The sequence below is a fragment of the Clupea harengus genome, chromosome 23, assembly GCF_900700415.2.
Source record: "Clupea harengus chromosome 23, Ch_v2.0.2, whole genome shotgun sequence".
NCBI lineage: Eukaryota > Metazoa > Chordata > Actinopteri > Clupeiformes > Clupeidae > Clupea > Clupea harengus.
Genome location: NC_045174.1, coordinates 9,969,879 through 9,982,757, shown reverse-complemented (window position 1 = coordinate 9,982,757; position 12,879 = coordinate 9,969,879). Strand labels below are relative to the sequence as shown.

The 12,879-nt window shown below is 45.5% G+C and overlaps 1 protein-coding gene across 5 annotated transcripts in view; it reads right to left on the bottom strand.

Annotated features, from left to right (window-relative positions):
- Positions 1-12,254, bottom strand: part of etv4 (ETS variant transcription factor 4) — a 33,359-nt gene extending 21,105 nt beyond the window's left edge. For 2 of the 5 annotated variants that reach the window (XM_031561568.2, XM_031561570.2), the window contains exons 1-4: positions 12,091-12,254; positions 11,289-11,379; positions 11,003-11,050; positions 4,736-4,789 (exon numbers count right to left, since the gene is read on the bottom strand). In XM_031561568.2, the coding sequence (XP_031417428.1) occupies positions 4,736-4,789; positions 11,003-11,050; positions 11,289-11,379; positions 12,091-12,147 (250 nt within the window). In that variant the 5' untranslated portion in view covers positions 12,148-12,254. The other 3 variants (XM_031561566.1, XM_031561567.2, XM_031561569.1) reach the window with 2 other exon arrangements.
- Between the last annotated feature and the right edge of the window lie 625 nt (positions 12,255-12,879).

Below are 12,879 nucleotides of genomic sequence, written 5' to 3'. Positions count from 1 at the left end.
CACTTCCCTCTCTTTCAGCGGGAGCCCTTAGGAGGGAAGGAGAGGGAGAGAGGAGGAGGTGCGGGAGGAGGTGCGGGGGGAGGAGGAGGAGGGGGGAGCAACAGAAATGAAGAGAGAGGGAAAAATAGCTTTCCTCAGAGAGGACGCAGCGAGCAGACGATGTCCTGGGCTGGTTCGTATTTAAACCCTCCCTTCCCTTCCCCCCTCACCGTCCAAATCCCCCTCTCCTCCCCTCCTTCTCTCTTCCTCTCTCCCCCCTGCCCCAGCGATGCAGTAAAACACACACTGCTGTCCATTCACTGTGCTCGTCCACCGCTCCAGTGGCCATACCTCTCCGCCTGGCTGGACGAGAGCTGACTGAGCCCACATCCAGCTTCCAGTGCGCACGCACGCACGCACACACACACACGCACACACACACACACACACACACACACACACACACAGCACAGCACAGGAGTGGACACTGCTTCCCCCTGGTTCTACAAAAGCTTCCCGATGGGTGATTGTTGTGTGGGGTAGCTGGTTTAGAGTGTTATTTGTTCAGTGGCAACTCAGTGGTACAAAAGTATCCAAAAAAACAGTGCACACAGGGGACACTTCTTGGAAGGCAAAAACTAAGTAAGCTTCCCTGGACTTCTCTGAAGTTCATTAGGGTTAGAAGGAAAAGTAGTCCTCCAAAGGAGAAGTGCACAGAATAAAGTAGAAGTAGACTTCTGAAGGACGTCAAATTTAGCTACCTTGCTTGCTTTGTTTACGAAACCTATTGCTGAAAGGGGAAGTGGGTGAAGGGGGGGGGGGGGGGGGGGGAACTGTTCCGCAGTGCTGAGCCTTCATGCTCACCCTCTCCGATTCATGAATGGAGATTCCGTTTGCGCTCAATGTGCTGCCTCAGCCAGTGCCTCACAACCAGCCCATTCATAAAAACGTCTGTGTGTACGTGTGTGTGTGTGTGTGCATACGTGTGTGAGTGTGTGTGTGTGTGCGTGTGTGCGTATGTACGGGTCAGTTCTCAGTAGAAAAAAAGTTCCTTTGGAGGGACGGCCCCTTCCACAGGATAGGACGAATGGTATCCATGTGTTTCTGGCAGTCGGCTGGATGTTTTTGCAGACTTGTTGCATAGCAGCTGTATTTTGGAAAGTTGAGAGTCCTCAAACTACATATTTTGCTTTGGGACAGAGGGGAGGTGAGGGGGGGGGGGGTTGATGAAATGGAAGAGCTTGGTGATAAGTCCATCAAACGGTCCACAGGACAGCTCACCAAACAAACAGCTGGATAACATGACACTACACCCAGACGGCACATTTATGCAAAGGCGCACTGTGCCAAAAACAGAAGACAGTTTCCCTACAGGGAGAGTTTTGTGCCAGGCTGAGTTAATCTGTTGGTTGCTTTTTTCTGTTTCTCTTTCTCTGTCTGCGTATCTCACCATCTCTCTCTCTCTCTTTCTTTCCTTTTGTCTTTCATTCCTGCTGGCTCTTTACACTCTTAAGTCTTTTTTTTTGCTCTTCTCATGAGCTGGAACTGGATTTAGAGCAACAACTTCCTATATAATTACTACAAGGCACAAAACCAAACAATCAGCCCACACAACACTGCAGTTGCTGGATTAGCTCACATCTTGGAACACTCAACGAAGAAGAAAGAGAAAAAGAGAGAGAGAGAGAGAGAGAGAGAGAGAGAGAAGGAGAGCGAGACAGGGAGAGATAGAGAGGGAAGGAGAGAGAGAGTGAGAGAGAGAGAGAGAGAGAGAGGAGGGACGAGGGGGGCTAGTGGAGTTTTTAAATTCAGCTTAGTTTTGTGGACAGACAGGAAGGGGGAGGACTCCGAGGCTCCATTCAGAAAAAAGCAGGAATGAGGGTGGAGCCTGCCTGACTGTAAGACATTTTCATGAATGAGAGACTGAGAGTAAAGCCCTTGCTTTGAGAAATGCTCACAAGCGAGCCCATTGTTGTTTTTTTCCTCCACCTTTCTTTTTTTCCCCTTCCCTATCTCCTATCAGTCCAAAATATACAGTAGATATACACCTAGACGTGTCATGAGAAACACATGTATCAGTCTTAAACGGAAATAAGGTGCGTCAGGCCTTTCTCTCCTGAATTTACACTTTTTATTAATTCCCCATTCATAAGATAAGCGTCTAATAAGCGCTCTGAACTCAGGTCGGAGGAAGGTGAGAAAGCGCACATGCGTTATTTCAACCGACAGAGCGGCGCAGCTGACAGACGCAAGACAAAGAGCTCTCTGCTGAGGCTCTGTCCCCACGGAGACGAAAGCCCCAAAGGACAATCTAACCCCTGACCTGCCCCCCCTAACCCCCACAAGAAAAAAAAACCTCAGGTGCCCCCTCCCCCGCCACCACCATCACAAATCGCACAGCAAAATTGTTTGTGTCCGCTCGACAAAAACATCCATTAGTCCTCCAGGACATGCGCTGTCTTAGTAATGCACAAATATTTCACAGTGGTTTAAAAAAGAGCGCACAGTGAAGTGTCCTAAATTAACTATTATTATTATCATGTCTTATGTCAAGATCTTAGCATGCAAATGAAAATCAACGGGATGTAACACGTCATAAAACACATATTTTTTTCCCATAAGGGAATGCACTGGTCAGACTGTTCTTGCTCAGCTCATTAGTACAGTACAGAATGTCCATACTATCCAGTATAGGTAATCTCCACCTGCCTAAGACACGGAGGAAAGGAAAGGTCATCCTCCCCTTTTTCCCCTTTCCACTCTTTTTTTTTTTTTGTGCTGTTGTTTAATCATGTGGCCGGGGCTGGGCTTGTTAGCTGTTATTGAGGAGAGGAGGGACGAGCCGAACCTCGGCGAGGATAGATTTGCCAGATGTGCAGGTGTTGCACAACCACTCGCTAAAACCCCGAGCTCCCCTTCCCCCCACCCTCTTTCCCCATCCAACATTCCTGCTTGCTCTACCAAAAGGCCAATGCTGCACTCTGCCTCATGTCCCCAACGGGCAACTGGCTCGACAGACAACGCGGCGGCATTTCATGCGATATCACGCATATCCTCCACCCCCCCCCCCTCTCTCTCCCTGTCTCTTTCTCATTCTCTCTTTCTTTCTGTGCCACTCACAGATGTTGTTTGCAGACAACAGACGAGACTGGTGATTGTTGTTGTGAGGTATCCTGCTGGCTGGCACCATTCAGAGGGCTGATTTGGTCTGACTCACCTCCTCAGATGTCACAACTACCGAAGCCACAAAAGCAGGGGGGGGGGGGGGGGTGCTAGGGGGTCACGAGGCTAAGAGAGGTAAGAGTTCACAGGGACAGAAATGCCTCACTTTAAATTTCTCTCAAGAAGCCTAACTTCACGGACATTTAAAACCACAGACATATCACAGCACACACACACACACACACAGACACACAAAGTTGAAGTTTTCTTCAGCTCCACGGGTGGCGAAATTGACCCGGTACAACAAATATTACCTCTGGTCAGCGCTTGGGTAAAGGATCGGTGTGGCTGTCAATCAAAGCTCCGCTGCACTCCACTAATGTGAAGGGTCTGTCAAGCTGAATGCCTAGTGGCTTTGTGACTGCTAAGGCCCGGTGATGTGATTAGCGATTGGCTGCGCCCCGCTGGGGTTAAGTAGACATGACCTTTGCGTGCCCCCGAGTTCAGCCCCACTTCCTCTCACGTATTGTCGGACAGCAGACAGGAACAATATGTTAGTGGGCGCATCTGTCAGTGCAGTGATAGGGTTAAACACTGTGCTGTTTACACACACACACACTCACACACAAATAGACAACACACACACACACACACACACACACACACACACACACACACAGAAACCAACACAATCACTCACTCACACACTCTCTCACTTAAACTCACACTTACTCACTCACTCTCTCACTCACACACACACACTGAGGAAGAGATGTTGCTATGGTGGTGGAAAGTTACATTGACATTTTAAGAATTGTGGTAGCGTCCGTGCGGCCCATTTAATTGAGGCTGCTCAATTTCAGGTTGCAGTTCTCTGGCACACTCCAAAATAACATGAGGTGACTCATCTCATGAACTCCCTAACCTCGTCACTGTGTCCCACATGTTTTTCCCAACAGGTACTGTGCTTTTTGTGTGTATTTCATTTCACAGACATAGTTCAGGCCCAACCTATGGATCTGATAAAGGGATGACAAAGAATCTGGGGGAAACATGCAAACATACACTTACACACACGTACACACACACACACACCCAGCCACTTATACCACCACAAAGCCTTAGACACCTTTGTGTGAAGACACAACAACATAAAAAAGGAACACCGCTGTTGAAAAGGCAGCCTTGGGCTTGTGGGCCAGTGGAATTTGCTTGTCCATTTACACCTCTGATGGGCACAAAAGGCAATCTTTGTATTGGCCGCCTGAATGATCTTTTACTGGTTTCCTGAGTCGGGCCATTCACTCTGTCAAGCGCATGCAAATGGACCTGTCAGGTAGAACACAGGCAGCCAAATGTAACCACGTCAGAGACTTCTGGGTCATGGAAGAGGCTACACTCCCATGCTATAGGAGACGCAGCAACTGCGCCCACGCCAGGAACAGATCCTTGCGCTCTCTCTCTCTCTCTCTCTCTCTCTCTCTCTCTCTCTGTCTCTCGTCATCCATCAACCCTTTTCATCTCTCTGTCTATCCCAATCATAAACATGCATACATGGCAACATTATTGATCAACAGCTCCAGACTGTACTTACAGTTTTCTGAGTGGAAGTCAGGGACAAACTGCTCATCACTGTCAGGAACTTGAGCTGCAGTCAACAGAGAAGAGGGCAAGTGGTGAGACAAAGAACACATAGTAAATACACACATTAAACTCCATGGATTCAGTTTTTTTTGTGAGAGTACCTTATATAAGAGCTATACCTCATTGGATCTATGTCACACTTCCATGGACAAAGGATGGACATTGTGTGCATGGTCATGGACATTTGCACTAGGAAAACATGTGTCCAAAATCTTTGTGACATCATTTTTTGCCAATTGCCAACATTTTTTTACAGTAGTATTTACAGATAATTATGGTTAATGTCCGTCTTAGGCTCCAAGGCAAGTGTCACCCATTTCACCCCAGTGAGATCGTTCAGTATAAAGACACTCCGTCTCCAGCACTAGTTTCTGCCTTTCAGAAAGTGGCCTCTGAAATGTTTCATTCTTCCACGCCTCGGCACCGATCCCCTGGCCGTCCATCACAGTGGGCACCGGACCAGCGAGAGCCCCGTTATGTGTCTCCTATGAGCCGTGAATATTCCTGTAACTACTGTTTGATGATCAGGCCGGGGAGCGGGCCTCTGAATGAGTTTGTCATTTTGATCTTTCCTGAAGCTCTAATGGCCCTGCACGCCTCCCGGCCCCCAGCCGCTGAAATCTGAGTTACTGCCTCGGCCGCGGCCCGGCGACCTTCACCTCCTCTTTTTCTATGTGCCAGCACTTTTCCACGAGGAGCGGATCAATATCACAGAGTGGTGTGTGTGCACGCAAGTGTGTGTGTGGGTCTGGGTGGGTGTGTGTGGCTATGTAAGTGTGAATCGGGAATTTGATTGTTGCTGGATCCCTTGAAGGTAAGCGTGGATGCTAAGCTACACTTCTCTTCATGCAGTTCATCTTCACACACACACACACACACACACACACACCATCCCCCCAGCCCCAATGTGCATCACAGGGGTCCAAGTCCAAAGACACCACTGACAAAAAAACCTCGCCCTGCTACAACAAAAGCTGGCAATCAGTCTTAGTGAATGTATCCCTGCTTGGGATAACTGATGGCTGTGTTAGTGGCATCCTGACCCACTGCTCTTTGTGATTTAAAGCCTTTAGACTGGGCTTTATGTGAGTGAATGTCAGTTGCACACTATGTGTATTGAACCAACCCATGGCAGATCAATATGGCGGCCAAAAGATCTCCTCCTCCCTTTCGCCATATACTGACTTTCAGCTAAGGATGGACTTAACATGTGGGTTGCAACACATCCGCAATCACTGCACACACACACTCATGGTTTAGAGAAACTGTGAGTGTATCCTGGTACATTTTAGAGATGCGTTGCATGATTGTTTTGTAAATCAATGAATAAATGTTAACTAAATAAAATGTAGGCAAACTAGAATGCAGACATTCAACTGGAGTGCATGGCATGTCTCTCTCCCTCTCTCTCTATCGCTATCTCTACCTCTTTCCTCTCTCTCTCTCTCTCTCCCTCCCTCCCTCCCTCTCTCTCTCTCATTCTGTTCTTGGAGCACCCCACAGCCCATCCAGGGCCTGCCTTGATGTGCGCTGTTCGCAGAGGTGTTCTGGAATTCATCACCTGCCCAGAGGCCTTTTGATGAGCCGCTGCTTAAGGTCAGGCCAGAAGTGGTTGGCGAGTGAATGAGCGAGAAAGACAGACAGCAGAGGAGGCAGAAGGAGGTGTGTGTGTGTGTGTGTGTGTGTGTGGGAGTGGGTGTGGGTGTGTGTGGAGGTGGAGGGCAAGGAGGATTCCAGGATGAGTTTTCTTTTTTTTCCCCTTTTGAACTTCAATCATGTGATGTGAGCTTCTCAGGTCTGTCTTTTATGAAGTAGAGCCCTGACAGCCTGGTAAGTGAGTGCTACGGCTTTGCCAACGCTATGGTGCGGCACATAATTTAATATGACTGCGCTCTCAAGTAATTTTTTACAGCAACACAGCTAAATATGTGGATGTTTTTGATTGATTGAGAACTTGATATAGCAGTGTTTTGCATATGCCATTCCCAGGGGCAATTATCCAGCACTTTTTGTCCTTTTCCTTCCAAATTTGAGGGAGAGAGAAGTTGGACTCCGATCAGTTCTCTGGTGAACCTCAAAATGATTACTGTCTCAGTTGTTTCAAGGGCCACATAGGGTGAAGTCAACATCAAGCACACTCAGACACTCTCTCACTGAAACAAATCCACTCGCCCTGGCCGACAAAGCCCTGCGGATATATGCATGAATGCTACACACAGCATCTAGCACCTACGTGGAGGGTTAGTGAGTTCTAATGCTAGGCTGCTTTGCACGTTGAGTATTGAATGGAGTGTACTCAGTCAACAATGCTGCCTGACTCGGACTGTGTAAACACAACATAATAACTTGTCACTGAAAGGACTGACTCACAATGTTAATAACAGGCTGTGAACTCACTGTGACCTTTTAAAACGGTTGCCCATCCCAAAGTCATTCCAGAAGGGACCTCATATTATTGTGCTTACTTTGGAATGTTGGTAGCAACCAAGATGGAGGGGAAAAAAAACGCCTAAAATAAGAGCCATCCAAAGGAGACGACTCCAACACAAACAAAATGTGCACTCCTCCCTTTTGTGTCCCTGAACCCGATGTTGAGCCAGCTAATCTCAGCAGGAACCGGAGAACCAACCATTTCAAACTGCTACTGAAATCAACGCTAGTCACGTCCCCTTCACCGAGGAGTTCCATATCCACCAATCGACAAAGTCCCCTTTTAAACAAGAACCATTTACAATGAACTGAGCCACAACCAACCGTATAGAACCACAACCAAGGCATTCAGTAGTCGTTATGCAAACCCACCCAAGTGGTGGTTGCAGGTGCAACTTTGACACATGGTGTTGTCTTACTCCACTTGCCATTTCCATGGGGGCTGCAAGATCAGTTGTGCCTCCCTCTGCACTGGTGTGCCAACCTTGGGAATAGGAGGGGGGTGAGGCCATCTTGACCCACTGGGATTGGAGCACACTAGTGCCCAGTGTTCACCCGTTGGGCTTATGGCCAGGTGGGACTGGGCTTAGCAGCCCGCCGACGGCAAGCCAACCCGTTGGCATGGTAACAGTCGCATGATAGATGAGCAAGGACATGCCATATAGAAAAATCAAACCATCCTATGTTAAAATCAGTGACTACCACTCACAATCACTGGATTTGACTAGTGCTAAGTCAACCACAAACAAAAGCTGCAATAAAAAACCTGAGAAAGAACTAGCCACAATAACTTAGATTGTTGACTAAATATTAGCCTAAAAAATCAGATTAATTGAAAGAATTGGCTGAGTTTTCACAGGGGATGCACTCATGAGGAAGTGAAGGAAATGAATGCGTAGAGGCAGAATGACCCATAATCTCCACTTGTTTGTGCAGCGTGATTGTACCTCCGAGAGGGCAGTTTTATTATTATTATTTTTTATGTCCTTCACTCTGACTCAAGTCTACTCCCGGACCTTCCTCCCACAATGCAATGCGAGTGGCCCAACACACAGACAGCGTGAATGCCAGTGCCAATGACATCAGCGGGGCCAGTTTAAGAGGCAGGACCCAGCCCAGTGTTTGCACCCAAGCAGACTTTCTTTTTTTCCTCTTCGCTTTCCTTAGGCACCAGACCTTACATGACGCACAGTACCAGGAGAGAGGAAATAAGAGACTCTCAAATCCACTTCTTTTAAAACCGTCCTTCCGTTTCCTGTGTCTTTTTTCTTTTCTCTCTCTCTCTGAGCACAGTCAGATAAATCACACTGATTTTCTTACATGCTGTTCTGTCCCCATTCGCTATACAGTAATTCTATTACCTCCATTTAAGTTTTCCTCTCCTCTGCCCCGAGGAATAGGATAAGGCCGTTTTTTTATGGGACAGAGCACAGGCCAGTGTGTTTGGTCCTCCAGATCAAACACTAAATCATTCAGACCAGTTTCAACATGTCTGAAATGGAACACATGCAATGTGCCTTAGAAAAAAATAGAAGTAGAGGAAGAAAAAAAACATTAAGGATAGTCTGAGACTCAGTGCCTCTAGCTTACAAGTCCCTTGGGCTAACTGGAACACAGGCGTGTGTGTGTGTGTGTGTGTGTGTGTGTGTGTGTGTGTGTGTGTGTGTGTGTGTGTGTGTGTGTGTGTGTGTGAGCAGTCAGCTAGCTTTCAGGAACGTCTTGTCAGGGGCTTTGAAATGCAAGTCAGCACAAGACTGGAAGTGCGTCTGTGAGTGCGTGGAGACATGTTTCCCTTTTCTCTGAGGAAAACTCAATGACTAGTTTTTCTTTTTTTTAAAGTCAAATAGATCCTGGGCGGAGCCAAAAGGTCCCAGTCTTAAAAGTAAAAACTAATGACAAGACTGAACAAGCTCCTTCAATGGAGACTTTCCTGTTGTCTCATCCTCTCTTCCTCTCCTTCAAACTCTACGATGCCTCGAGCATTTTTTTTTTTTTTTTTACAATATGGTGAATCACTCTACCATCCATCACTTGATTATATACCCTAAACACAAACTAAGCAGAACAAAGGACTGCATTCATCTAGGGCACAACTAATGCTTTTCTTCTTTGATAGCTCCTACAACCACCCACCACACACACACACAAACACACACTCCTTATAAATCTGTATCTCACTCTATTTATAATTCTCACAATTTGCTATTGCCTCATAGGATTCCTTCCCTGAAGACTTCACACACACAAGCCTATAAGGTAATCAAGTACTGTGAGCTTCCCCTACTGTTGCCATTTTATGGCCATTGTCTCGCATCGCCTTTGGGCTGATGTGTGAAATTCACAGGTCCACACTGCATGATAATGGGTGATAAGTCTGTACTTTAGAGAATGGCCCCATAAACCTGTGTTTACTTCCATGGAGAAAGGCCCACTGGTAGTCACACACTCTCCAGAGGCAAACATGACGATGTCAAAGGGAACAAACTGTGAAAGGATGGCCTTCGCCTTCAGCAGTGGTTGTCACCATGTAATTAACCTACAGCACTTGTGGCAGTGGTGAGTTTCACGTTGTATCTCGGGCCGTCTGACTGTCTGCAGTGGAGTATCACGTTGTGAGCCGTGAGGCAGCTGTGACGCCAGTTTTCCAGGAAGGCAAATTGTTGAATTCCTCTGCATCCATTATGTCTGATGCCAATTATGGCTCCACTTCAACACTTCAAGAATGACCTTGAACTGCCTAGCTACTGCATCCCGTATCCCCTTTGAAGTCCTTTGTCAAAGACACTTGAGGAACTCGAGGACCAAGGGGGTTAACAGAGCCCCAGTACCGCATCTGCTTAACACCCATAAATCCTGTGTATGTGCTTTATCATGTGTCCTATTCAACTGTCAAACTAAATTCAAACTCTGTTTCTTTATCTCAGACCAAAACATAAGGGATTATATTGAGAAAAAACTTCAACATCAAAAACAGTTAACCAAAAACCAAGATTTTACGGCTCCACTCCTAAAAAAAAAGGCTCTGAAGTTAGGCTTCACTTTGTTCCTATATCACCATACATAGGTCAGGCAGCTAGTTCTAGTAGGCTTGTAACACTTGTGTGCTCTCAGCTCCAAATACGGAGCATTGTTTCTGCCGAGCCTCATTTCACCACCTCCCCTCCAGAGTACCAGTCTCTTCAGGCTGTCTGTGTGTGTGTGTGTGTGTGTGTGTGTGTGTGTGTGTGTGTGTGTGTGTGTGTGTGTGTGTGTGTGTGTGTGTGTGTGTGTGCGCGTGTGCGTGTGTGTTGGCTGGAGACACCTATGCCAACATGGCCGAAACAAGATACACCATGCAACCCAGTTCTATACAATGAGACTTAGATTAATTTGTCATATTATTGAACCAATTACTGTTTTTCATCTGGCACAAATGCAAAGTTATAAATGTAAATGGCAGTGCATGAGGTATTTAAGGCCAATGTAATTTCCAATGCAATGAAAATATAAACCAGGCTTGTGTTGTAAACATCGTATTAGGTATCAAATTGAGACGGCAAATAAATTCCATGTTCATGATTATACTGCAGTACCACACATTGTTCAGCAAGTTCAATAACGAGCAGCAATAACAGGACACGTTGAGCTCCTTGAAATAATATTAAAAAGCGGACCTTCCGGAGGTTCAATTAATTAACATGCGTTCTGTTTTGTATGGACGTACAGTTGATTCACTTGACCTTTTGTTGCAACCGCTAGAGGGACAAAACATACAGCGAGAGATATACACAAGGCAAATTAGTCTTACCTTCTGTGAGCCACGTCTCCTGAAGTTGGCTTAAATCCTGAAAGAGGTCTGAAAGAGAGAAAGAGACGGATGAATGATACAAGAACTCTAAAAGTACTGTACCTAGTTTAAGCTGTAACAAACAAGTCGAAGTATAAATCATGCTACACACAGAAGTCTGCACGTAAGTCCTTGTAAAGTCATTTGTGGCTATTGTAGCTGAAGTAAAAAAAAAAAATGACAGTCTTCATCTGTCTTCAAAAGCCACAGACTTTAAGAGGCCATCTCCACGCGTTTGATAGTTTACCTTCTGATTCCTGAGGGGGTAATTCGGTGTCCATGTATTTCCTTTTCGCAGCCATCAACAGTCTATTTAGGGGCCCATTTCCTTGCGTCTTCTGAAAAAAACATTGGGTGAGAGAAAACGATTACCTTAAAAACGATAATAAGAAAAAAGATGGCAAATTGGAAAATATTTTGTTATGAAATACGCATTACGGTAACTCTAAAATTATGCTGAAAATGATACTTAAAAAGATCAATAATTGCATTAACACAGACCTAAATTTAAGCTAAAATGTAAACTAATGTTGTCAAAAATAATCATACTGGCACTCTTAACATTGTCAACGATACTCAAATATTGACAACATGTTTTGACAAGGTCGAGAATAAATATTTTGCAAATGTGCATTAGGGTTATGTCTTCTCCATTGAATTTGATAATTAGCTACACATAAACTAGGCTATGAAAAAATGTTAGTATGCATACAGGTTGTGAGGACAGTTTGCTTTCAAAATACTCTAAGACTGAGCAGCAACACAGTCTATAAACACTCAGGATCTAACACTTAACCTACGCCAGTGATCACAGTAACTTTTGTCACGTGTAACAGTTTATTTACGTACTTTAAAATCATCCGAAAGTGGTTCGCTGAGACAGGCATAAGGCTATGTAGCATTAAACCAAACTTAAAACTGTTTTCACCGTTAAGGCGATTGCTCCAAACATTTCACATGCAGCAGAAACCGAGGCGCAGCAAAGCATACACGTCGGAGAGGAAGGCATTGCAAACCGTGAAAATACGTGTGTACTGATCCATACGTACATTAGCTAAAGTGTAAGGCACTTGCTGGTCCAAATATCCGTCCATTTTATAATCCATCCGTTAACCGTTTGTGGTCATTTAGGCTGTGTTGAATGAGATCCACGCAGCCTGCAAAGAGAGAGAGAGAGGGAGAGGGAACAGGACAGGGGCAGCGGTAGTTGTGAATGGAGCGGGGAGAAAGCTGCATACATAATGAGCTCCATTCTACCATTCACAAAAAAACGCAGAGAAGGAAATCAATGGCGAACGACCGTATAGCCTACAGCGCAACGCCGTCACTCACCGTTTAGAATGTAGATAACTACAGACAGCTTGTTCTCTGTTTCCCTAGTGCATTCACTTTTCCCCGTTTTTCACAGTTTAAGTCTATACAGTGTCAGTGAATGTTGACAACAGTCCTTATAGTGTTATTAACCTACTATAAGCATTACCAAGTGAAATGAAACGAAAGATAAATGCAACCTCAATTTCCTGTTTTTTAATGATGTAAAGCTCATGGGTGCTCTAGGCTACATTATCTTTTCTCAAACACGCGAAACTTTGGTGGGACCTGTGTGCCATTTTGTTCAAAATGATTGTTTAAACTTTTAACGTAGTTTTACTATACTAAAGCATGCTCTGACAACTTTCGAGTCCATGGGTGAGACCATTGGATGTGACTTAAAACCATGGTTTATTTGTTTTCAACACAGTATTTTCACTGCAAACAGGAATGCTTTAAGGGCTGTGAACCCTCCTTGAAGCCATGAGTGTTGATTTTAGTGAGACTTGCTTTCCTTGCTGTCGAAA